The 27,578-nt window shown below is 42.2% G+C and overlaps 1 protein-coding gene across 13 annotated transcripts in view; it reads right to left on the reverse strand.

Annotated features, from left to right (window-relative positions):
• AKAP13 (A-kinase anchoring protein 13) overlaps positions 1–27,578 on the reverse strand; it is a 203,298-nt gene that overhangs the window by 115,744 nt on the left and 59,976 nt on the right. For 12 of the 13 annotated variants that reach the window (XM_033070336.1, XM_033070327.1, XM_033070333.1 and 9 more), the window contains exons 5-6: positions 13,269–13,416; positions 2,477–2,773 (exon numbers count right to left, since the gene is read on the reverse strand). In XM_033070336.1, the coding sequence (XP_032926227.1) occupies positions 2,477–2,773; positions 13,269–13,416 (445 nt within the window). Of the gene's footprint in view, positions 1–2,476; positions 2,774–3,128; positions 3,216–13,268; positions 13,417–27,578 lie in introns of those variants that run through there. The other variant, XM_033070337.1, reaches the window with a different exon arrangement.

Consider the following 27,578-nt stretch of genomic DNA (forward strand, 5'->3'; position numbering starts at 1 on the left):
AGGTAAAAGCAAAGAGAAGCCTCCACACAAAGCCACCCCCTCCCCAAAACTCAGCCTGGAGTTGTGCTCAGCACCAGATCCTGTACCCAGCTCCTGCCTGCAGAAAGCCATTACTTCCTAACTTTTGCAGAAGTCAGACTCCTACTTCAGGGCTGTGAAAAGTCGACCTTTAAGCGTGTTTGACAAGAGCAGGCTGCTCTGAGCAGCAGCTCCCCATCAGCTGTGGCACTCGGCAGTGGCGGGGCTCCGGCTGGCTCCTGCCTGCAGAGGTTTTGCTGAACAGCAGCGTTTTGTTTCCAGCCCACAAGAGCCCATAGAGTCGTGCCAGCTCAGAGGCAGAGCTAAACATCTTTCAAGAAGGGATCTGACATTTTCTTTTGTTCTCATTTCTATAGTATTTTCTCCTTTGAGAAGGTTATTGGGAGTTATCTGGTGCTGACATTTAGGGAAATGTGAAGCATGAATTGCAAGAGCTGTTCATAGGTAGTGAAGCAGTGCAGGACAGGGTGTCCCACTGCAGGCATTGGCCAGAATGTGCCCAATTGTTCCTACACTGCAGTCTTTGCAGTGCTTTTCTCTCTCCCACACACAAATTAACACACAAGCACCAGTAAAAGGGTGCTGTATTTTAGCACAGAAGTTTTTCTAATCTAACACTCCATTATAAACCAGGACCATCTCTTCCATCTCACTCTAGCAGAACAGAGTTTTGTGACCAAAAGGATGCTTTTGCATGCAAATCCTTGCTTCCTTGCTATCACAGTCACAAAACTACCCCCAAATTCCCTGTGTGTAAATAGCTCACTGGAACAAAACTACCAGATAACTCTGCCTCTAACAAAAAGGAACATATTTTATAGCAACTAATATTCTTGAACTATATTTGCATTTAACGATATCATTCACTTCTATCTACACACACCTCACCACAAGATGCCAAAACACTCAAGAGTTACAAAATTGGCACTACAGAGCTCCCCCTTTTCACTGTGGATGCCACACATGCTCCACAGGTCCATTAACATACAGAGTCCTGCATAACCACAACTGCCAGGCACAAAAACACATGCTGAGCAAACCAATGTAAATCTCATGGCCTGGTTTCCCTAAGTGCTGATTTTCCAAAGAATAATCAAAGTCAAAAAGAGAAACCAGATCTCAGCCTTCCTGCAAAATCAACAACAATTGAGAGTTTCAAAATTTTCTTTAAGATCACTGTGACCATGTCTGCATTATCCCAACACTTTTCAAACGGAGAAAGAAACATCAGTGACTTCCACAGAGAGGAAAAGAATACCATGTTTATCTCCTTGTAAACATATGACAATTGCTGAATTTCTAGCAGGGAGCCATTAAATATGATCAAATGTTTTAATGTCTGCTAATACAGGAATTGCCTGTCCTTGTATTGAGCTTTACAAAAGCAGACAGAAAGCTGGAGAAAAATAAAGCAGGAAAATCTCCTGTGGAAAACCCTGTTGCAGTGAGCAGAACTGAGTCAGATGTGCCAAGCAAGCCACATCCCAGCCCTATTCAAGTATTTGTGCCATTGTATCTTTTATAAAAGATAACAGATGCTTCACAGTCCCATTCCTGAAGTGAAACTATGTGCCAAAATACCCCAAAAATTTACAGCAAGGATTCGTACATACTGGAACTAGTCTTCACATGTGTTTCCTTTTACTCCCTTGTGACAAAATAACCAGAACTCCAAGGACACAGACACACCACAGCACCCTCAACAACTCAGCACTTCTGCTTCAGCAGCCACCAGAGACTTTAGGTCAGCCTTGGGGTTTATTTATAAGCTCTCAGTAACCCTCACTGCTGTGGTTAAGGGTCAAGTTTTCCCACCCTTCCCTTCTTTAGTTTGTAAAATTGTCCAGGCTTATTTTGGGGAACTGTGGTGTTAACCTGTCTTGTGTACCACAAAAGGATGTGATATAAACCTGCAGGGCCAGAGCCCCAAGTTCTCCAAGAAAAATCACACATACTTTTCATGTTACAGTTGTTTTGCACCTGTGCTATAAAACGAATATTTACTACAAGTGCCAAATTTCTGGCACAAGGATATTTCCAGGAGCATCAGATATTCTACACACAGGGTTCTTTCAGCATACAGCCCTCTGCTGATACACATGGTTACACACAAAAAAACCTTTTCAGGGTATATCTGAAAACACTGACTGTCAGCTCATGCTATTTCATAAGAGAAGACCTGGAGAAATCATGAGTTATGATTATATATTTGATATTTTCTATTTTATACCTTATCTATTTTACACCTTATCTATTTTAAGGAGGTTGAAGGGCGAGATATGGGACATGGATGGACATCACATCCCATCTCTGAGCACAGAGGCCACCACACCCTTTGGAAGGTCCATGGCAGGTTCCCAAGGCAGGGAATCCTTTCTCCCAGGCTTTTCACCTCTCTCCCAACCTGCAAATCTCACTGTGCTCCACGAGTCCTCACCGGTCAGGGACTGCTCTGCTCCCAGCACGTTCCATTCTGCCGGCAGCTTCAGGTGCCGAAATGCCAAGGCCACTTTCTCATCCAGAAAGTCCACGTCTGCAGCAGGGGGCCTCGAGCGGTCCAAGAAGCGAGTGAAATTCAGCGCCTGCTGGTTGCCAGCACAGGTGGCCAGAAACTGGGCAGCATCGTAGGCTTCATCCTGGACAAACTGGAAACTCTCCTCTGCCACAACCAGAACGGGGTGACCTTCTCTAGAGGCACAAAGTGCCACCTTCACTGTCTCACAGCAGTCATGGCCTGCAAAACAAAATTCAAAATAAAGAAAAATGGCATGGGCTGAGGAAACAACTAAACAATTCCTTTGATACACACACTCTTTGCATTAAATCAAGTAAGACCAAGTTATTGAGGGTCACAACTCTAAAATAACGCTGTCTTTGGAATTTATATGTATCATCAGAGGTAAGTATTACTTAGAGATTTTAAAAGGAAAAGATGAGTAACACTTCTCTGTCCCAGTATAAGCCAAGAACTAGAAGTTATCCAGGCTATTTATATTCAGCAACAAGCAAGCTCAAGAGTTTTAAGTGATTTAAGTAAAAGATTTTGTTAACGTACCAAAAGGCAGGTTATATCGACAGACTTTTCTTACACATCTCCTCAGGTCTCCAGCAATTCATCAGAAACTAGAATCTGAGTGCTGCAAAACTAAGTACTCCAAATGCTGTCACAACACTTGGCTTGCACTGAAAACATTGAAATTTCCCCTAAAACAAAGGTTTACATGGCTACAAGAGCATGACCTGCCTGGGCATGCCCTGTGTGTGCTCACTGCTGCACCTGCCTCTTGCATTTGGGTTCACAGGACAAAACTAAAAACTAAGCTGCTTCTGCTAAATAAGAACATGGAAATGGCCACTTTCCATATTTACAAAACAAGAGGGCTGGAAGTTTGGTAATTTCATTATTTATTTAGGGCAGGAGAAACAGGAGAAAGGAGGCTCTGGCATGGCAGTAATTTCATTGACTCAGAAGCTTGAGGGGGGAAAAAAAAGCCAAACACCAAATCAAACACCTTTTGGAATTTTAAAAGGAAAAATATACTATGTGTCCAACACAACCAGAACTTGTAGTTGTCAGACATGCCCCTTCAATAATAAGGTTTGTGTTTCAAGTTCACTGTGTGGCACGGTTTCTTGTTCCAGCCTCAGACTGACGTCATGGCTGTTTTTGCCAGAACAGCATGGACCCTGCACTAATTACTGGAAAAGCTTCTTTTTGCCCATGACCTCAGCATACCACCACATCCATGAAACCCTGCTTAATTAAATACAAAATGACGATTTATTTTTAAAGGCTTGAAAATTCAATTTAAGCCCCCATTTGTGGTCAGTGGGAAAGTTTCCTTCTTCTTTTGCTGTTGATTTCCCTGACAAAAGGGAAAATATGTCCCTAATCTTCATGGTCTTTCAGCCAACCTCACAAATCTGTTCTGAGGCTTTTGGCATCTGTACAGATTTTGTCTGCTGAAAGAGGCAATCCTGAAGTTAATTGAAAGGTCAAAACTGCTATTAGGACACTGTGGGTAACACCAAAATTGTCAGAGATGAGGCTGTGGCTTCCTAAGGAGAGCAAAAGCGGCTGGAAAGGTATCAAAGGCAAGTGGAGAAGGGGAGGAAAACACACACAGATATTGCTGCAACTGCTCAATACAACCAGGATGCTCTGGAGCCGAAAAGTGAGAAAACTTCTTTCCTTCCAGCACCAGGTACCTATTAGCAAGAGGATGATGTGACAGCTGAAGGAGTAGATTTACTAATTCTGTTGTTTTGAAGAATAAGAGTAGGAAGAATTTCTTCTGCTCTTGAAAATAGAGCATGAGCATTGTAATACATTATTGTATTAGTACTCAGCTGCTCAGATGAATCCCATTCACAGACTGAACAAATGCTCAAGGGAAAAGTGGGGGGGATAATACAACTTTGGGGGAACTTGCCTTTGAAGCCATTTAGAACTGTACATGCCTCCCCTATGCCTTCTTGTTTTGCTGATCTTCCTAAGGCTGTCAAATACAGAGCAGGTAAGACATTAATTTTGTTTCCAGCCTGCCCAAAAGCAGTGATGTCTGTGCACACTGTGAGAGGACTGTGCCAGCCTGCAGGAGCTGACTCAAATCCTGTGAGCTGGGCTCTCCCTAATGCAGAGCATTGGAAAGTTGCTAGAATGCAAAGTTTAAAAAAAACAAACACAATAAAAGCTTCCTTAATAGCATGAGGACAGCTAAACCTTTGATTCAATTTTTAAAAAATATTTTCTGCCTATTCCCATAAGAATCCCATCTGCAAAATAACCTCGAATACAACTACTCTGCCAGCGGACTTTCAGGATTGAAGCAGCAAGCAAAAATGGCTGTGAGCAGCTACAGAGAAACCATTTGGGACAGTCACTTCCTTTTCACAATGCCAAACAACTCTGCTGTGGGACAGCAAAGGCTCCTCCATCAAGACCAGTACAGAAACCTCTGTCAAGACGTGTGGTCTCCTTAAAGCAGCACATCGTGGATGTACACAAAGTTCCCTTGGATGGAGTGTGTGTTAAACACCAGCTGCAAAATTCAACACAAGGGAGGGTGATGGAAAGACCATGTCCTGACCTGTGGCCAACAAGGATTCTGCTGAAACTCCCCCAGATATTGAATGCAGCCTAGAAGAGAAAGTGTCAGACCTGCCAACCCATTTTTATCTAACGGATCAAACAAGCATCGTGCTAAACCCTAGGGAATGTTCTTCAGAAAAGCAACTGCTTGCAGTGCTTTGATGTTCTGCTTCCTCACATCTGAGGAGATGTCAGACGTGGGGGTAAGAACATGGGACAGGTTCTGACTCTTGGCAAGCAGCTCAAATGAAAGGGGAGCCAGTAAGTAACAAGAGCAGACAATACTAGAAAGACTGCTCAAGAAAGCTCTGCCCCCCTGCTCTGAAATGCCTACAGGAGCAATGTGAGCAAACATGTCCCCAGTACAGGAACCTTCTGAAGAACCATCAGTGGGGCAACACTTCTCACCCCATCAAAGATCCAAGGGCCTGGACTATATCTGAACTTCTACAGCCCTTGTCCCAGAGCATTACCAGAAGGGAGCTCAGCTTTCCGGCACTCTCAGGAGGTAAGTGGTTATCACTGCAAAACTAAATCTGTTTTTGTGAGGTTAAGTAACTTGCCCACAATCACACAGAGCTCCAGGCAGTGCCAGAACAGCCAGTGTTGCTCCTATGCCTCACCTTTCTGCTCCCTCTGGCACACAGCAGGGCTTTCTTCTAACATGGGTTAAGCACCAAGTAATGCACACATCACCCAGCAGGTTCCATCACCTACGTCCATCCACTATGGACTGCTGTAACCCCTCATACACCTGCCCAGATGTGGAACAGGAAAATGTCTGACATTGAAAAGGGAAAAAGAAAAAACTCTGGGTTTGTCAGTGGGCTGGTTTTGGTGGAATAGAGTTATTGCAGTAGCTAGTGTGGGGCTGCTTTGGATTTGTGCTGGAAACAGTTTTGATAATCCAGGGATATTGTCCCTCTTGCTGAGCAGCGCTTAAACAGACCCAAGGCCTTTCCTTCTTCTCACCCACCCCACAGAGAGCAGAATTGGGGCACAAGGAGCTAGGACCAGGACAGCTGACCCCAAGTGACCCAAGGGATATCCCATGGAGCTATGGTCAGAGTATGGAGCAGGGGAAAGAAGGAGGAAATCTCCAACACGTGTGACAGAGCCCTGCTGCCCTGAGGATGGCTGAACACCTGCATGCCCATGGAAAGTAGAGAGCTAATCCCTTGTTTTGCCTTGTTTGCATGTGGCTTTTATTTTATCTATTAACCTGGCTTTGTCTCAACTCTCAAGTTCTCACTTTTGCTCTTCCAGTTCTCTTCCCCATGGTACAAGAGGCAGCTGTGTGGGGCTTAGTTGCTGGCTGGGGTAAAATCATGACAGTCAAGAGCACTAAGCCTATTTACAAAGGTTTGCATTTCCATAGGCTGAAAACAGATGTAACTGAACAAATCACACAGATTAGAGCACCTCAGGGAAGGGATGAGAAATCTCCATGCTTTACAATGCCATCAGGTTCCCAATACTGCCCAGTGTCCCTTCTGACTGCTGTCATCCTCTCCAGAAATCAGCCCTTTGGCCAGAAGAGCAACAGCAATTATTAAATACTCAATACCATCATGTTTGTACCATCCAATAATATCCTTGTTCAAGTTTTAACTCTCCTCACAAACATAACAGTGTTTCTCACTAGCTGAAATCTCAGACTGTATGGTTGCACTTCTCTTCTTTATCCATTTTTTTTGCCACAATATCAAATGTGGCCATTTGTATGCTGTCTTGACCATGATAAAAGTCAAATAACCCATCCCTTAAATCCAGCAACATTGCACTTTATCCCATTTCTCCTTTTGCTCCTCAGTTAAGTCTAGCTTGGAAACAACTCTTGACTTGGAGCTGTTTTGAGAAATACCAACATATTGCAGGAAAAACACAGAAATTAAAAAACTATTTCAGTCTGTGCAGGGATGGGTACAGTGACTAATTCTGCTGCTATAAATCCTCATCTGCACCTCAAACCATGATTTTAAAAATATTTTAAATGAGACAACAGCTCTTGAACCGAAGAATTCCTTACTGGGAATGAATGGGGACACTTCATGAAGCTTGCTCTGGGGAAAATAGGAGAATGAAAAATGAAGGCATGGTGCTCTGCCCTGTCTGTTCCTATCCCTGAGGAGATGAGATGTATCAGCATGATAGCACTGCTTTCTCTACATGGTATGGATGCAGATCAGTGAGCACCAGGACAGGGGGAGATTTCTCAGCTGCAAGTCATTAGCAGATAAGTTAATGTACAGCTTGGACCTGTCCATCTAATTGCTACCTGTGCCTGTCATCTGGGCTGCAGTTAAAAGGGCAGCAGCTGAGATCTTCAGACTTTTTCTTGTTTAACAAGGCCTACATGGAGACAAAACACCCCTAAACAGAATTTTATTAAAAGATGATTTCATTTCCTACTCCTCCAAAAGTGGAAATCCTGTCCAAACCTCCTATTTTCAGAATTCACACTGGAGCTATCAAACAATGGGCCCCCAGCCTGCACAGCTATTTAAAGCCCTGCTGGAAGAACATGTTTGGGTTTGCTTGGTAGGTGACTAAAGACTAATTGCATCCTCCAAGTCACCATGGTGGAGCTGGGTTGAAAGAGGTCTTACAGAGAGATTTAAGGACAGGAAAACCAGAAAACAAATGTTGTGAACCTCATGAAGGATCTCAGATTTGCATCCAAGATGCATCCAAGAGATGTTGCCATCTGGTGGCTTGTGGAAAAGGAAGACAAGGGATCTCCTGTGGCCATCCAAAAAGTGCTTCTTTTCTGCTCCAGAAATCCTGAGTTCTAGTTTTGAAAATCAGAGCTCAGCTCTGAATTGCATTTGTGAAATACACAGTTACTGTATTCACTCTTGCAACACAGGAAGCCTTATGAAATACAGAGGCACAGCACCAGCAAAGGACAGAAGCTCTGCTTTTCCTTTCACACCTCTCACTGGAAAGGTGAAAGACAGATTGAAGAGTGAGTGAAGATTTTTTTAAAGGCCTTTACACACTGCAGATGCCCTAAAAACCCAGAGAAGTCTAAGACCCCACACATTACATCTTAAATAATTTCAACACAGATTCAATCACTTTTTCCTGTGACTGATGTCATCTAGTACTGGCATCACTTCCTTTTAATTACACTGCCTCAAGCAATTAAACACACCGAAGAGGATGAACTGCAAAGTCTTCTTGGCTAGGCTGTTTTATTCTATTTTAAGGGTTTTTTTTGTTTCATAATTAACAGTATTTTCAAATCCACAACTGGTATTGCCAAGTGGCCATTTGTTATGCAACTTGTTTACCCTTCTGGTCTACCAGTACAAAGATTGTAATTCATGAAATACAGCTTTTTCTATGAAGAGTTGTTTCTTAGGGGAAAACACAGTCTGTGGTAGAAGTGAATAAAGCATGACCATATGTAAAGGATTTCACAGCAGAAGAAAAGTTGAAATGAAGATATTTCCAAGCTAACTGAAATTAATTTTTGTCTATCCTTTTAACTAGCATAAAGAAAGTAAGGAGAAAAAAACAACAACAAAAAAAAACCAACTCTGAGAGCTATGGAATTAAGAACAAGTTAAAGACTAAAGCTGCTTCTCTGCCTTAGCTTAAGGATGGGGAGAAAGCTCAGAGTGAGTCAACAGGAATGTGTCAGCCCTGTGGAAACTGCTGGCAGGCAGCTACTAGCAGACAGACAGTCTCTCAGACCCTTTTTCTACTTCCAGCTTTGATTCTTCCCCCCTTTGAAACCCATACAAGAATCCTGCACCTTTTGAGTTCAACAAACATGAGAAAAGTAATTTTGGTATTACAGAGCTTGGAGTGATACAACACATTGCAACAGTACTCACAAACACATCTCACAAAATTTACTTCTTGTTTTGGTGACCTGGCTCACAGACAGGGTGTTTCTTACCCTTCACTTATTTGCTGCAGCTCTGGATTTCTGGACTGTCTCTCCTCTCTCCCTGTTTGAAATTTCATTTCAAATTTCCCTCATCTCCCACACTTTCCAGACCAGCAGTTGTTAAATGCAAAGCAAAATACCTGTCCAATCATACAGCTGTTATGGTGATGGCATGCAAAGTTATACAATAAATGCACCACACGAACACTGGAGCTCCCAGCACATCAGCTTCTGCAAGAAAATTTCCCCAGAACTCCCCAAGAGTTTCCTGATGCTCAGAGGCCTCCACTGGCCACAGCAAGCTGTGGTTGGGACTTTTGACTTGTGTGGACAATGATGAGGTCATTCCTTCTTCTGCTGCTTTGTTTGCCACATCATGACTTGAGGATTTTTATTACTGGGTTGGGTTTTTTCCCAACTGGGGAAAAAAAAGCTGCTCCAGCAGAGAGGCAAGAGATGAGGCTGCTGTCTTGCAATGAATGTTTCACTTCCCTGCTTTGCACAGATTTCCTTCACTACCACATGCAATCTGCTTGGCCTCAGTTACCTTCCCTGCCCTGCAGAGATGATGGGAAGAAAAGCAATGCATTAAGATTAGGGCAGTCTCAGCTGCTGTAGGAATGAGGTCTTGCTGAAAAGCTCAGTTAATCATCAACACCAGTAGGACGAGCATCTGTGACCTGCCAGGACATATCCATCCCCAAGAGTACAAATTCAGCAGCAACAGTTTAACCACAGCAGTTTAACCACTACTTCCTTCCTGCTCAGACTTTTGATGCTTTCTTAACACCCAAACTCCAGTGCCCAAGCCTGTGCACTGAGATCCCCAGTGGAGCAGTGCCAGTGCCTTTACACCTCCACTGCCACCCTAACGCTGGGTTTGATAAAACAATGCCTGAATTGAGAACTACACAGTGCCTCTGGTACTGAGGAAAACTGCTTCCATCAGGGAGAATTTCAACCAGATTAATTACAAATAGAACTGTAACAACAACAGCAAAGTCAACAGTTAAATAAGATTTTGATAGCTTTTCACTGAGATAAACAAAAGCTTCATTGGCTGGTGCAACCTGGAGTGTCCTTAGGCTGGCAAAAGAGCTGCTGAAAGTACACAAAACATCTCCTGGCTAATTCTTGAATCTCAGTAGGTAATTTTCACACTTTGAGTTATGACTGATCAGCTTAGATGAGAATCTGTTTCTTACAAGGAGAAATTACTTTCCTTAAATTAACACAGCCAACAGCATGGCAGGGCAGGATAAATAATCCATCCCACCCTTCAGAGCAAGTGCATAAATAGTACATATTCTGTAGTTTGAAGAAGTGATGAATCTGCATTTACCTACATCTTCAGGTAAAATAAAGGTGCTCCCATAAATTTATAACTAAATCCTTTCTTTTATTATGTACAGAAATAAAAGCTCACATTTGAACAGTAGGATGGACTATATATATTCAGTGTTTAAGGGTGATGATAAATAAGCATAGGAAAGAGGCAGATTGCTGTAGTAATTATATAAGATGCAGCAGTCATTTAATTCTGCAGTGATAAGCTTTTATTTAGGTAAAGACTTTCAGGACATACAGAATTTTCACATACAATGAGAATTTATGAGTTTTTTTGACAGCTTCTACTTCCATTCCATTTTCTCTAATTTTTCACTTAAAACAACTTTATGTTGTTAAGATTTCTTTTTAAATGTGATTTTCTTTGAAAGCTTTACTAAAACATTCTGATTAATTTTGGCAGCAAATGTAATGAAACCATTTGTCTGTCTTTTACACCTCCATACATCAAAAAACCCACTGAAAAAGTCAAGAAACAAAAAATTACAAATCTGGGCTTGTTTTTACTTCCATTTTTAACAGAATTACAGTCCCCTCTTTCACCCCAGATGGACTTTATCTGAAGTCTCCTGGGGACCACATGAAATTTTGAGGACTTGGGGCAAGAATGAGGGAAGAGATGGAGAATGTCCAGAAGGGATGGAGAGGAGGTTCAAGGAAGGCAGAGAAACTGCTGAGTGAATCAGCCCTTCCTTCATGCACCTGAGCTGTCCCCAAGGAGCTGCTGTGCTCACAGGAACGTCCAACACTCCCTGCATCACAAAAACAAAGGAAGGATGCAGGAGCTGGAAGTAAAGGATGAGATTTTGGCTAAAAGCTGTTGGCAGGAGTTTCCTTGCAGAGCCTTTGCTAAGTGCCCAGGGCTGGGTGTTTGAACAAGGGCTGGTCTCACACACACTGTGTGCTGTTCATGGCTAATCCCTTCGGGGTCAAATAACACTCTGAGTCACCACAGCCATCGCCAAGGCAACTGTGGAATATACAGAGTAAACACATGATTACAGATTCACTGTGCGTCCAGGAAGGAGGAGGAGGAGGAAGAGCTGCACTGAAGTAAGTCATACATCCACTGAAATCACTGTAATCAGTGCTGAAGCAACACTGGACAAATGCAGAGGTGTCAGCAGAGGATAGGAAAAAAAAAATTTGGTGTTTCCCATTTCTTGCTTTGCCTTTCCCCAACAACCTTTTCACCACTGAAGTTTTTTTGGTTTTTTAGGTAGTCTCACCAAAATGAGGTATGAGCACAGATGAGGGTGTTATCCACATAGGTAACTTTACACCTGAGATGTCACCTTTTCCTTGCACCACAGCCCTGGACAGTGCAGGAATAAAATCACCTTTCTGAAAGGTCCCTGAAAACTCTGTCTGAAACAAGCTACATTTTGGGTCAGCACCCATCCATGTCTAGCTATACACACCACAAGATCATGACTACACTGGGTAAAAAAAAAATAAAAAAAAAAATAAAAAAACACCAACAAAACAATCCATTATTGCTAGAGGAACAATTGAGAGAAATTCCCTCTTTTCCTTTCCCACTAACAGCACCACCAGGAGCTGCAGGGAGCCCTCCCCAGTGACTCAGTTCTATCTGGGGCTGGCAGGACAGGCAGTGCCCAGAGCATCACTTTGGTACCACCTGGCCACGTCCAGCAGTGCTGCAAGGACAGCAGTGATGGGAAAGCATCGCTCCTGCCCGGAAATCCCATCCAGCACGCTGGTTCCCACATGGGCTGAAGGGAACACTGAAGCTTTTCAGCTCCTTTCTTGGCTCAGCAGCCACAGCCCCGAGGGAGAGGTGAAGTCATTGCAGCAGGGCTGGCAGAGCCCCACGCCCACCACACAAAAGCAGGGAAGGAGTCACCCCCTCTTGCTCTTCTGGGAGAAAATAAGCACTAATCTAATTGATTGCACGGGGCTCCAGTCATCAGTAGCCATAAAAAGACTTCTCTTCCCAAGCCAACTGAACAACACGAGTAACACAAAAAGAGGAGGAAATAAAAAACCAAAACTGAGTGGCCAACTTTTAGTGACTCATTCCCAAGGAAAAAAGACTCCAAATTTTACTCCACGTGCATCTCTCACAAAACAATACTTAGGAGGTAGATGAAAAGACAAACCCAAGAGAAACACTTGATGGCCTGAGTTACACTGTGTGTAGTGAAAATGTCAGGCGTTTTTCTCACACTGGTAGCAATGTGCTGCATAGCAACAAGTCAGAATGAAAGGTTAATGGTGAGGACTGCAGCCTGGAACATGCTCATTCCCACGGTCCTGAAGTCACCAAAGGGAAATGCCAATTTGTTTTGTTTTGTTGGATAAAGGATAAAAACAGTGGTGGGGTTTAATGGGGAAACCCACCTCATGTGAACCAGCCATGGAGACATGGCACCGAGCAACACAGCACCTGTACTGCAAGAGCTCCAGAAATGCTGTGTGGACTCTGAGCTGAACAGAATTTAGGGGAAAGGGTTGTATTTCACCAGGTAAACAGCCATGAACCTCATCAGGTCAAGAAGATGATGAGCACAGCTAAAACTTATTGGGTTGTCCCCCATTTGGGCAATAGCATCTGTAACCTCACAAATGTCTTCTACCATTCACCCTGTATTTAAAAGCTTTTCACTATGTGTATCTAGAAAACTCTGAGTTTTCTACAATAGTATCTCATATTTACATATTAAATAACTGCAATCTCAAAGTCATAGAATTCTAGCAAAATCAAGAAAGAGGTTTTCAAAAGGCAAAAGCAGTCATCCAAACCACATGTTCTATTCCTTGTGAATGTGTAAATGAGGAAAAAGACAACCAAGCAAACAGCATTACATTCCAGTCCACCAAATTTCACAGACTGATACACTGATATGCAAAGAAAGGCAATTTTACCGGGAGAAATTGTCTCCAGACTACCAGGATTAATCTTTCTCGTGCTTGTGCAGTGTTGGACAGTTGATCCAGTGAAGACCAAATAAAAAACTACATCATCTTCAACTTTATCTTCCTCAGTCAGCTGCACTGTAATAACAGAGTCACCCTACAAAAAAGGACAAGAAAGGAGGTTAGGTTTACATGACCAAGAACTGCAACATCTAAAATAAAATTACTCTTCCTACAAGGTTCACACTTTCCATTCATACACTCCTTTCATAGGACTCAGACATGCAAGTCAACCACAGTATAAAAGTGAGCCAACATCTAGGAAACATGTGAAATGCAGCTCTAGGAAGAGACATGTAGAAATCTCCAGGGTTATTTTCAAAATAACAACTTAATATGGTGAAATCACACCAAGTCTGACAAAGATGTGAACACCCCACACAGGTTTTTTAGTACACACACACACATATATATAGAAACATACATCAGAATATGTATCTCAGCATTTAGATATACATAAAAGAAATGAGATCATGGCCAAAACTGCCTCAGCCCTCAGAAATTTGAAAAAATGACCCAATTCTTGCTTGAGTGCTCACATTTCCCCTGTCCAAACTAGCACTGCAACCATAGATCCAACTTGATCACTGAACACATCTCTCATCCACAATTCATAAACACACAAAGATATCAAAATTTTATATCCACTGAGATTTTTTCCCACCTTCCTTACAAAGACTGTGGTGGTACAGAGAGTGGTAGCTCCTCTCACTCAGTTAGTGCTCGTGCCTTGGTGAGACACGAGCAGAAACAGAAGTTCTTCAAGCCTTGAGAAAAAATCCTCTCATGATCTGTTGGTTAAACTCTACTGCTTAGTATTATGGAGGGTTTACTTCAGTCCCTCAGCAAATTTTATAATTTAGCTCATCTCTGCTCTCAGGGAAAATTATATTTATAAAAGGTGTAGATGGTTATCACAGCTAACCCAGCAAAGGGTGCAGTAAATACACCTGAAATTGCTGCATCTGCATGGGAAAGAACAGGGGCAATATGAACCAATTTCAGTATTCCATGGGAAGGGAAAACAGGGAAAGGGAATGGTTTACAGTTACTGCACAACTAAGTGAAGTATTTTCATTTGACAAAAAAAATCTTGGACTCATTTAGGTTGGAAAAGACCTCCAAGAACATCAGGTCTAACTGTTAACCCAGCACTGTCAAGCCATCACTAAACCATGTCCCCAAGTGCCACATCTACACATCTTTTAAATGCCTCTGAGGTCTGCCCATACTTTGTTTATTAGAAAAAATTATATAAACTACAAGACACTGAGAACAACAGTCTGTGATGTGACCTCCTGTCCCTTTTCTGTGGAGATCAGAACCAGGTGGATGCCCCAGTTCCACACTGCCAGCTCTGTGCCACCACCCCACTGAGCACATGGTTACAGCTGCAAATCTGGAAAAGATTTTATTATTATTATTATTATTGTTATTGCAGATTATGTAATTCTGATTTGCATATTCAAGAGAATACACATGTCTTTTCCTTTAAAACCTCTCCCTTAAGATCACTGAGTTCATCCCCTTTCTTTGTCAAACACAAGTATTGTAGAAAATTCCCAGACTTCAGGCCCTCCCGTACATCCGCCCCGCGTTAGCATCGCTTCCCACGCTCTGCCTCACGTCTCCCTCCTCATCCCTCAGCTCCTTTTACGTTTCCTTCTCCAAGTTTATGTCCAGTTCTCCCCTGATCCAGCCCATCTGGCACCTCTTGCCAGGAGCAGGACTGCACCTTGTTTTATACAAACAACATTCTGTGGGGCAAGAACACGACCAGCCCTTAAAATCAGCCATGTGGTCAGTGCTGTAGCACAGGAAAGAAAACCATAAATTCAAAAAAACCCCACCAACTAATGGAACAGTGAGTGTATTTTGCATTTTCAGAGGTTGCAGAGTTACAAATGTAAATTTTAGAAAGGTCTGAGGCGATACTATCAGACCAGACTTCCAGCTGGGGAGGAAGGAACCATGTAGCAGAAGTCTATCTTGTATAGAGTCACTGTTAAAATAAAAACAGGTGCAAAAAGAAATAAATCAAGCTTTAAATTCAAGCATGACCAGTTCACATGCTGAGTTGAAAACTAAATATTCCATTTCAAGCAAATGGATCCAGACTTGAGCTGATGTTCAAAAATACAAAAGCTTGAGTTTTAACCTACAAGCCCCTTGTGCTTTGTTTTTTGTATCTTTGTTCAAACCGTTTCTCCCTTAAGGCATGAACACACAAAGTACTTAAACAGATTTAAAATGCAGGTGACACTTCAGAACACTCAGCAACAGCACTGAGTGTTAAACATGATGTCTGTTAAAAGAGATTTTTCTTTTATTTAACTCAGAAATCAAGTACAGCTACTCTAATTTTTGTGAAATCAAAGCAAATTGACATAGAGTTTTTGTGAGAAGACACTTGTCTATCCATGCAAACTATTCATATTTCTAGGAAAAGCAATTTAATTTGCATTAATAATGCAAATGACAGCTTGCATATTTATTTACAGAAAACCTAGAACTAGAGGTAAAAAACCTCAACACCAGAGATTCCACATAACCTGAAATCTAACTGAACTTATTTAGATACTTGACCTAATTTTGAAGGTGGAAGGTGGTCAGACCAGTGACCTCCAGCAGATGTTTCCAACCAACTTGTTCCACTCCTCAGATTTTAATTCAGTTCATTTCAGTTATTGTTTAAGAGAGGGAAAGTACAAATTATCATCAGCTGGTATCAATTTAAAAGGTTCTTCAGCTGTGTCTAAGCAACACCTCATGGTGGGAGGACCTCCATCACCCTGCTCCCACCTCTTCCAAAGGATCCTTCAGCAAAAATTGTGGAACACTAAGCATCCTATTTATTGTATTTTTTTTACTTTAGTTTTTAAGTTATCTCCAAATATCTTTGGTAAGACTGAAAGTGTACCATTTAATTGCTTCAGTTTACTTGCAGGTGTCACCTGAGCAAACTCAGTCACTGTGCCTGGTACAGGTCACTGCACTGATCCCAGAAGCAAAAGACACACCTCTCTACCTCCCAGTTACTATTTCATTGTGCACTGCCAATTTTAATTTGATTTTTAAGTTATTCAAACAATGTATTTATTTGGAAAGGAAATAACGCACAGAACAAACCCCTCTCTTTCCAAGATTTTTGGAGTTAAAGAAAATCAGTTACAAATGCAGCCAAATTCCTCCAACCCACATAGAAGACTTTCCAACAGCCCTATTGCATTCAGCCTCCAGAAACATTTTAATTGAAGTATGTTTACCTTTATTCATTTAATATTGTCCAAAAAATGTCATCTGTTCAGTATCACTGCCACACAAGGTGGTTATTATAACCCTTCTTTCATCCCAAATGTCTAGAAATGGGAGGCTGTCCTGCCAATATCCCTTTGGTGAAAGTACAGACAGATCAAAGCCATTCTCTGGAATGCTCCAACAAATAAGAATAATTTAATTTCAAAACTAGTTTGGATCGACTAATATTTACTTGGCTTAAAGCCCATTGGAAATGAAAACATTCCATCTTGGTCCATTCATGAAAGAGGCCACCCTGTCCCTTGTCTGGATCTGAAAAATCCCTGAAAAGTCTCAGATATAATGGGATGTAAAGAAGGTGGATGGGGCTTTTTTCTCTGCACTTATTCCCTTTTCCAAACCAAAGGGAGAAAGCAGGTCTCCCTCACCATGAGACAGGTGCACTGGAAAAGTCAAGCTTGACCTTGAGCTTTAAACTAGAAAACAACAACACAGAAAGGGATGTTAGAGTGGCCTGTCTCTGAGGTTTTGGTTTAGTTAAAGCAGCAGAAATACAATTATCTCTAAAAAGGCCCAAGTGCTGCCATTAGAACTAAATCCCAAAACTATCTGGACAAGGCACCTGTTTGTCAGCATGATTTGCTGGCATAAGCACAACTCCACCTTTTTCAGTAGCAGTTTTTCCAGCACTGCAGATAAATGTGTGTGGATTGTGTGTAGGCAAAGCACAAACAACTCCAAGTAAGCCTATTAAAATGGACTTTTTACCTTCAAAGGCTTTTTTTTTTTATGTTAATGGATGATCTCAGCAATATTTGGAAGTGGCAATGAAGTGAACAAAATCCTTATGCTCAAAAAGAATTGAGATCACTTATGTTATCACCTCAAAAATACGATCCACCTTCCAAAAAGAAACAATGCTTGTAAGCATATAAAGACATCTTTCTTTTTCACTTCAAGCTCTGTCTGGTTTGGGGGAATTGGTCATCATTTGGGACCATGAAAACAGCCCTGGTAAATACAGAATTCCAGGCTTCAAGATGAAAACCATGAGCTTGGTTGGCACTAAGGAAGGTTCCCCAAAGGATATCAGCTCTACCAGAAAAAGGCACACTTGTCAACAATGGATTGAAAAAGGGGAGAAGTATTCTTAATACACTAGCTAATAAATGTTAACATTTCTGAAAACAAAACAAGAAAAAAAAAACACCAAAAAAGGCAAGGTGTATTTGTAGCTTGAGCATTTGATTTCTAAGCAAAGAAGCCATGGTTCATACTGGGAATTTTAAAGAACATTACTTAAGCCACTGACCACTCACTCTGCCTCCACATACAGAATCTAAAAATACTTATGAAAATTAAGTGTGCAATAGATAGCAATACTGCAGCACTCAAATGTTACTTCAACATTCTGCTTTGAATGAGAGAACACTAACAACCAGGAATCATTAATTTGTTCTACCCAGAAAATCAAAATGCAAAAATTGCTGCTGACCACTGACAGCAAACTGGGGCTGTTTTCTCCATGCAGCAAAAACCTGTTGAATGGGAAGTCCAAGGAATAGATGGGTTGGAGATTCACATGAAGGAAAGAAAGGTATTTCTTTCTAAGAGTTGGGGATTTTGGGGCTATGATGTTTTATGAAAGAGGCTGGATTAGATGAGTAAATGTAACCTGCCATTGTAACAAGTTTTGTTTCTGCTACTCATAACATGAATCAGCCCCTTGTTGAGTCACTGTTTTATTGCATTTTTGCTTCTTCCCCTTTGGGAAGCCCTAAAGAGCTCCCAGGAGAGCTTCACTGTACCCAGCACAGCACAAAATCACAGCAGTGGTTTCCTCCTCCTCCTCCTCCAGTTCAGGCTCATTGGTACCTTTATTTATTCATTTTTAGATGGAGTTGGACTTGCTGTTACCCCAACTTGACACAGAGTACCCAGGACTGGGGTGTGATTCCAGCACAAGGCAAGTCCTTTCACATCCCTGTGCTTTGAGTTTCCCCATCAATGAAGTGGGAATCGTGGTCCAAACACACAGAGGAATTTTCATCCAAACGGCTTTTAAAGGAACAGCTGGCTTTTCAATCACATGACGTTTTCTTTGGAAAGTGTGCAGCACTGACAATAATTAAGCCAGACAAAATCAAAGGGAAGGTTGAGACAATTCCACCTCAAACTGAGAGCTTTAGAGGAGTCTGAAAGCAGCTAGAGCATGGAATAGGCAACTGCAAGGCACCTTTATAAAATGCAACAGAAATCATCAAATAAGGAAAAAAGCAGATGTTTAGATGCTCCCTCTGTCAGTACACAGGATCAGCAGCTAAACTTCTGCTCCCAGACAGTTCCCATATCTCAGCTGAGTACCCTGGAAGATCCCTCCCATCTAAGGTTACTTTGGGTTGGTGCAAACTTGTGCTTAAACCCCCGGAGAATGACATCTGGAAAGGACACATGGACATCCCCATGCAGAACAAAACCCTGCACACACACAGGCTCCTGACTGCAAAAGGAAATGGGGGTTTGGGCAACTATTTTTAGAGCAAACATGACAATGCTCTCATCTCCTGGAATAACCCTTTTGTGATTGAGGAAGGCTTAAATCCCAGTTTTTCCAGGTCTGAGTAAGCGCTCCAGCCAGTCAGCTGTGACACATCACTATCACTGCTGGCTCTGAAAACCACAGGATGCTCTTCTTCCATGGTAAGAAAATAACCTACAGCCAGCAAACTCTTCCAGGCTGCTATTCCCAGCTTAACAGATGAACAGCTCACACTTGAGGGGCAGAATCTGGGGAAGGGTCCTACCTCCAAAACACCCAGCTGGGTTCCCTTCCCTCCCTGTCCTGGCATGGGGTGAGTTTGTCAGAGATCTCAATGCCTCAGCCTGGAACAGCCATCCCCTTTTCCAGATGTGGCCATTTAGCCTGCAAGCTCCCAGCACACGGATAGAAAAGGAAGGGACCACGGGAGGAGGTCAGAGGTATCAGTCACAGCGAGATAACAGCAATCATTACAGGCATCCTCAATTTCACCACCATGGATTGACTCAGAGGAGCACTTAGTGGGGGGAAAAAAAAAATCACATCAAACACAATTCATTCTGCAGAACTGCAAGCCTCAGGAACAAAGGTAGGGCTGTGAAATCTGTCTGAACATGAGCAGCTCTAGAAATCCCTCCTTGCCTGGAGATAGACCCCATGATAAAGGCAGTGACCTGGGTCAGGAGCAGGGAGAAAGATGGATGTCGCTGGGGTGGAGTGTTGCAACCTCCTGCAGATAAAACCTTCAGGGAAAGACTCCAGAAATAAATACAATGGCAAGCTGCCAAGTTTTGGGGCAGATTGTGTCCTTTTTTGTAGCCGATGACTTCAAACTCCTTGATCTTAAAGCATGAAGCAGAGAAGTTTTCCTGATTAAAATAAAAAAAAAAAAACAACCACCCACACAAAAGAAGACAACAAGAATGACTCCTGTGGTTTAAATAAATAATTTTTTTTAAAAATCGATCTCCAGACCTAACCTTATTTCCTTTTTAAATTAACAGCAGTGCTATTATTTCTACAGTGAAAGGTTTCAGGTTAACAGCAGAGATACTGAGCACCTTTGTGATGAGAAAGCCAGATTTTGCAAAGCACTCTCTCATTCTTTGGAAAATACAATCACAGACCATCCTGTCCTGCCTGCAGGCCACCAAAAGAGCAGAATGATGGTACACATTTTTCTGCCAGCCCACAGAGCAAATCAAGGTGATACCTTCCATATTTCATTAACACTGCACTGAGCCAAGTGATCTCCTCTTCCAACACTAGCCACAAAGCCATGACTTGAAACACTGACATAGAGACAAAATAACTTCTCTCAACCACTTTCTTTCCTCAAAGGTAAGAAAGAATTTGGTAAAAAATTAGATTAGCTTAGCACATTGATGGATAAAATGTTGACACAATTGCAGAGTCAAAAGACATTTATTTAAGACTGGGCAAAAAAGAATTTGTGGGAAAACAAGGACATGTACGATAAACAGCCCTGAGCTGTTGCCTCCAGGTCCAAGCTGAATCTCATGGATCCATCCTGAGTGTGACCAAAAAAAATCAGCATGGACACTCTCAGATTTGTTAGGGCTGACTTATTAACACCACCTCACAGCCACAAGCAGAGCCCAAGCCAGTCCAGGTGTCTAATCCTACAGTAGGATTTATTTACAAAGAAATAAAGGGTTTGAGGAGAGCAAGGGGTGGATTTCCTATTCTGAACCAGTGTGAGCAGTACAAACTCCTGTCAAAATGGGTATTCAGAAATCCATTGTTAGTGGCCCACATCCTTCGACAGAGTATGTCTCAGCCAGCCTCTAAATCAATCATCTCCAAGATGAGCCTTTATTGAGTGTCAAGATGCTATTATAACTATTACACACATATTAATCCATGCAGCTCAAAGGAGATCTCTACAGACTGCCAGCAGAAATCCATCAAAGTAACAGGATCTCGTTACTGCTCAAAGAGACACATGATTTATCTTCATGCAGAGATCTTCCTGACATACCACTCTGCTACCCAGAGCCAGGCAGGTTATTAGATTGGGCTCTTAATGGCTAATTTAGCTGTACCACTGCCTTAGCACGGGGCTCCACGTGCTCTGCAGCACTCAGTGCCAGCCTGTGCTGTACACAGACAGCCCTCACAAACCAAACTGCCAAGGTCATTTCTAGTAAGACAAAAAACATGGTAAATTAACAGTAAAATTATTATCAAACTTATGGAGAAAAGAAGAAAGGATAAGTAGAGTGCCATTCATCCTTTTGTATTATACATCAACACCCAAGGAAAAAACTGCAATGGGAACTTTATTGTTTTGGTGAATTTGGCAGTATAATAAAGAAAATATCAATTTAATTTTAATTTATTCAGGTAATTTGGTATTAGCCAAGCTATCCACTTCAAGAACTGTACACTTTGTGGCCTGAATAAGCAAGTAGTGACAGTAACCCCAAGCCCTTCCACCACAAGTCCTGTACAGCTCCAGTACAGAGGAGGAGGTGTGGAGGTACACAAAAGCAGTAACACTTAGGGTTAACCTTTAAATTATGCAAGTCTCCACGTAATGGCACAATTAAAATTAAGACAAAAGAAAGGGGGAAATTTTGTTGCAGAATGTCCTTTCCAGTATCATCCAGTTTCTACAATTACTGGTCTTACTTTTAGGCTTTTTTTTCTGAAATTCTGGAAACCACTTCAATCAGTTCCTAGAAAAACACACCCAAATTGATGTGAATGTCTTGCTCTGGCCTCATCCTAAAGAAGCCTCTCCTGTTCCTCATTACACTTAGGAGAACCAAACCAGGTAATTTTATAACCAGCTGCTTGAATGATTGATAGTATTTCCTACTAATTGCCCATCTAGCAATAACAACAAAATTGCAGTGCTTAGGAGCAACAGCAGGCAGTCTGAATGTGTGCAGTGACTAAGAGAAATGCAGCTACTCTCTTGGCACCAGAGAGATGGAGAGAGTCACAATTCCTGGAAGATAAAGTACATATGATGACATATTATTAGAAGCAATCTTCTACCACTGGAGTATTTTCACAAATAGCCTTGAGATGTCTTAAAACAAAAAAAACCTCAAAAAACACCATATTTGAACACCATGATCCTAAAGCAGAAGAGAGCTGAAGGATGGCTTTTTCCTGGTACTTCAGCATCCTCTACAGTACAGCAAAACCTTCAGAGAGACAGAGATCAGTGTGCTCCAGAGCACTCATTTTCCTGCCAGCTGCAAAACATCCTCGCCAGTCTTTAAATTTTTCATAGCTATAGTACTGAGAGCTACTGCAATGACTGAAGCACTTCTTAAAGTGGCATTTTCGCCATTAGAGAACAGCAACCTTTATAATCATTACCTTACCGAAGTAACCCCCCAACCACAACTGCAGACAAACGAAACTTTTGCAATGTTAAAAAGAAACACTTTGAAACATCCATACAAACACACGCAGCCCTGAGAACGTGTCCTGCCACAGAACTGCCACTTGATGGCACTGCACAGCATCGAGCTACAGCGATCCACAATTCTTTAATTTCCAATTCAGCACAATATGGAATGGCTTTACTGAGGCAGGCACAGGACCAGCACTTGCAGGGACAGCAGATCCAACCCAGCCTTTGGAAGCAATGGGAAGCACTGCAGGCAGAGTGCAGGGGATTTGGGAGGCTGTATGAAATTTTGGCTTCTTCATGAGCACTGCTCTCACATCAGCTTTGCTGTCAGAACTGCCTCTAACTGAACAAAATGACTGTCAGCACTTTGTTACAGGAAATACAACAGGGGCATGCATCCTGGGGAATGACATGGGAAACGTGTTTGTTCATTCTAAAGGTAACATAAGAAAACATCTCACAGTGGAAGAGTGGTAGAATATTTTCATTCTCTCAAACCCCAATGCAGATGTCCATTGCTTATTCCTCCTGACAGGAGAGCTGGCAGCACTGTCAGGGATGCTGGGAATGGGGCACCATCTCTTGTGTCTGTCCAGGTACTCCCAGCCCATCAGCTACCACAAGAAATAATGAATCCCAAACGCAGAGCCCAAGACATGTACATTATTTCACTCAATTTTAATATAGCTCTTAGCGTGATGATACAAGGATTCCTTCTGCAGTTTCAGAAAGCAGGAGGAAGCAATCTAACAGCTCCCCAAAAGCAGATCATTGTCTCTGCTTTCCCACCCCTACCAGCTGTACCAGCTCTGGCATCTTCTGCAAGTCATATTAAAGTTCACACATAGTGCTGCAAAGTAGTGGTGAGTTAAGGGCAGAATTTCAGAGAAGTGCTCCAGACTTCAAGCCAGACTGTTTATTGTTTACCAGCACTTTCACACCCACAAAACAGGATCACAGAAGAAAAGTTCAAATAGATAATGAGGAGAGGAGGGCTTTGAACCCATATCCAGCATTTTTAGTTTCAGACAATATGGAAGAAGAGTTGAGAAAAGGCCTCTGAGCTGCAATTTAACACCAGCTTCTCCTGGAGGAAGATGCTGCTGATGGTCTGGCAGCCTCATCCGACTGCTCCAGGCAAAGCTCCTTCAGTCAATGCACAGAAGTGACCATTTCACCAACAGCCCTATGCTAACATCACACAGATCTCATGAGCTAGAGAATGTCTCTCTAGAGGAGCAAGCCAAGCTATCAGCCTCATAATAACCAGACTGAGCAAAAGTCTGCTATGAGGCATGACAGAACCCAGAGGCAGCAGGGAGCTTGCCAGGGGATGGTGCTGAGCTCAGGTGGCAGATGCCAGACACCCATTTCCACAGAAGGGATGGCTTCTTGCAGGATGCAGACTGGAGTTTGGCAAGTGGAGGATGAAAAGAATCTAAATCAAAGATCTGAGTGACAAAAACTTAAAAGATGAGGTCAAGCACAGTTTAGTGAGGAAAGTATTTTGCCTGGAGAATTAAAGCAGAGCCAGACAAGCTGCAATATACTCCTCAAAAAAAATCAGTTTATCCAGGCACCCCAGCTGACTTCCCTAAAATCAACCAAGCAGCAGGTTCTTCCACAAGCAATGCAAGCATTTTATTTGTAAAAGGTGCTCAGAGGCTTCCATTCATTCATTATTCAAAGACATTTTGAAGGTGGGGCAGAAAACTAGTTTGTCATTAAGAAGAAATCAAATACCCAACAAATAAAAGACAAGAGGTTTATCAGATCCTCTCACCACAGAGCTGAACTAAACATCAAGGCTGGCTGTCCTCCTGCCTAAGGACCTTGAGAGAAACAAAGACAGGACTTCTGTACAGTGACTTTGGTGAGAAATTCCCACATCAAAAGCATGTGTGGTATGTTCTCATTTTTCTGCTGGACTGACCTCAGATATTCAGGCATCTCAGTGGCCTTTGTCACCACAGATGCCACTAAGCAAACAAATTCTGCTTTAGTAGAAAAGTAACTTAACTACAGCTGCCAACCTCATGACAACATCTTACTGTAGAACTATAAAGGTGTTGTATTTTGTCCTTTTGTCCCCTTGGTGGAGATTTCTGAAGAACATTAATCATATAGCACACAATAGTGCACAACCTGAGATGGTTTCAGCCAGGGTAAGAAGCCAGATGTGAGGCACACTCAGGTACAACACCTCACTGCACTTAGGGACACAGGGAGCCACAGCACTTGGGACAGACACTGCTGCCACAAGCCTCAAAACTCTGCATTGTGAACTTTTTCTTCAATTCTTTAATATTAACTCAGAAGGTGTGTGTGGGGGATTAAAACAATGAACATCAGAGAGTATTACAATTGTTTTTCTCAGGAATACACAGTGCACTTCACTAGGGCATCATTCTATATGAATATGTAAGTGGGGGGAAAATATTACAAGCATTATTCTTTTCTTCAATTTTAGATTAAAGCAGAACAAACTGGGAAATTTACAGGAGTAGTTCATTCATTAACAGAAGAGGACCTACTGTACCCAAACCCCAGGTTATATTAAGAGAGGGTCAATGCATTCTTTCTGAGACTTTTGAAGTTAATACTTCATTAAGCTGCATGACATTTTGCCTTGAAGGTGGGAGCTCTCATCTCTATCAAAAAGTCTCCTTGAGAAACTCTGCAGGTTACACAGCTCCTAAGTGGTGGTTTAGACAAGAGACTCCATCCACAGACCTGATTAAAGACCAAAGTCAATGGCAGCATTTTTATCAATTAAGTGTTTGGCCTCTCATGCAATCACCAGTTATGACACATTTGGGTTTGTCACTCCAGAAAACGTGGGCACACCTTAGACAAACCATGCAGAGGAGGAGTGCTGTGATTTAAAACAAGTTTGTTCCTTTTAATCTAAAAGGAAAAAGGAAAAAAGTTTGCAGCAATACATCATGCTTCTCTAGCTGCTAATCTTTTCCATTTCACACCCACTGATCATTATCACCGTGAAAAAACATTCCCGTCTTGAAGGCAGATCTAAGGTTGTAACCTTGGTTGCAATCAAGAGTAGATGAGCTTAATGTTTCCCAACACATTGCCTGCATGTCACCCCAGTGCTTTTCCAAAACATTCATATCCAAACACTGCTCTCAGGTCATTTTTCTAACGAAAACCCAAACCAACATTGATTTCAGACATGTAAGAGATGCGACTGGTTACAAAAATGATCAATAATTCTGCAGAGACCCCACAGCAGAGGCTGAAATCAGAAGCCATGCACATCACTTTTGAAGGGGGATTTTCAGGACACTCTATACAGCTGAAGACACAACCTTGATTATTCTTTCACGTGTACTCCATATTTATTAAAGTCGGGGTAGAAATACGGACACGGCTTGTGAGCCTTGATCCTTTTGTAATTAAATCTCCTGCTGAATAATCTGCTGGACACCCAATTAATGATAATGTTTCTAAAACAATCAACACTTCACGTTTGCAAAGCACTCTCCTATGGAGGTTAGCAACAGTGCAGTTTAATCCAAGTGACTAATGTAAACAATTTCATCTATAAACAAACAGCGAATGATTCACAACAATAAAAAGGTCACCTAATAATAAACTTCCACTGTTCAGAGCATTGTTAATCCTTTTTTTTTCATACTCCTAGATGATCTAGATATTCTAATACAATAGTGACAACAGCTAGGAAATCCCTTACAATGGTGAAGCTGAAATTTTGACTTTTGGTGGTAGGGAGATACAACTTTTATAAAAGATGACTATCACTGAGGTCACTGCAAGCACTTAAAAACAAACAAACTCAACTGAAGTTCATGACTTCTCACCTCCCATCCTCCTGTTCCACCCCAGCCCTGCTACCAAAATAGCACAGCTTGGTCCTTCAGCTTTGAGACTTTGAGCACAGAGTCCCAGGCAGACCACAAATAAGGTCTGAAACAGGGTCCTTCATCCACTACACTGTGCCTGATAAGAATTCCCATATCAACAGGACAGCACCAAAATACAAGAAGGATTTCAGTAAAGTTAGTTTTGGATTTAATCCACTGTCTGTGCATCAATAAAGATGTTCCCAACTGCAGTCTGAGGCAGATAACCTAAGGACTGCCTGGTCACATGCACTTTTTTTTATACAGCTGAAGGAATCAATGCATCTTAAGGAAGTGGGTTTGAAATTTTTATTTCAGATTCATTCCACAATATTCAGTCCCACCACCCTTTCTAAACGCAATTCCATGCTGACAGTGGTAGGGAGCTGCTTGTCCTCCAGCCCACGTGAGCACCGGCACCGCTCTATTGCACCCGAGCTAAATTGGGGAACACTTCCCTGCCCTATCTGTGCTGGCACAGCTCCTCAGCCCCATGACTGCACCAGGGCCAGGGAGCTCCCCAGTGGAGCTAACAACAGCCCTGGGTGACACATCCAGTGCTCCTGGGGGACAGGAGCCAGCTGTTTGCAGAGCAGCTGTCCCAGCCCAAACCTGCAGCAACGCTCAGCTCCGGTTCCTGGCAACCTCATCAACAAGAGAACAATCAGGCAAGGCTTAAAGGAGATACTGAATCACAAAAACACAACAGTCATTATTACAGGATGTGTTTTCCATCTTATTTCCTAATCTTCACACTTACTAGGAGCAGTAGTCTCATCATTACAGGCTGTGACCTCTCAGTGGTCGCAAGCTCTGCTGAGGCAGGGCAGATGATTTTTACAGAACAGGTAAATGCAAGTTCACACAGCCAAAAGAAAGTACCAAGAAGGATACAGCAGGTGGTCTTCCTTCCTTTCATGCACACTCATTTGAGTAATACAAGGATCTCTATCCCTCTATTGGTGTATATGTGGAAATACCATCTTTTCCATCACCCAAAAAACTTCGGCCCCAAGTACACCAGACAGCTCAGGTTCCCAAACTCCTTTTCTTAATTATGAATTATGAAACCTGGGCAACCTAGTAATTATCAGCTAGGATAAAACATGTTTTAGCTCTTTAATTGGCTTCTAGGAACTGAACTGGAGACATCATTTTTTACTTTCTCCTCCTAAAAGGAACTCAGT

The sequence above is a fragment of the Catharus ustulatus genome, chromosome 12 (genome assembly GCF_009819885.2).
Source record: "Catharus ustulatus isolate bCatUst1 chromosome 12, bCatUst1.pri.v2, whole genome shotgun sequence".
NCBI classification, from domain to species: domain Eukaryota; kingdom Metazoa; phylum Chordata; class Aves; order Passeriformes; family Turdidae; genus Catharus; species Catharus ustulatus.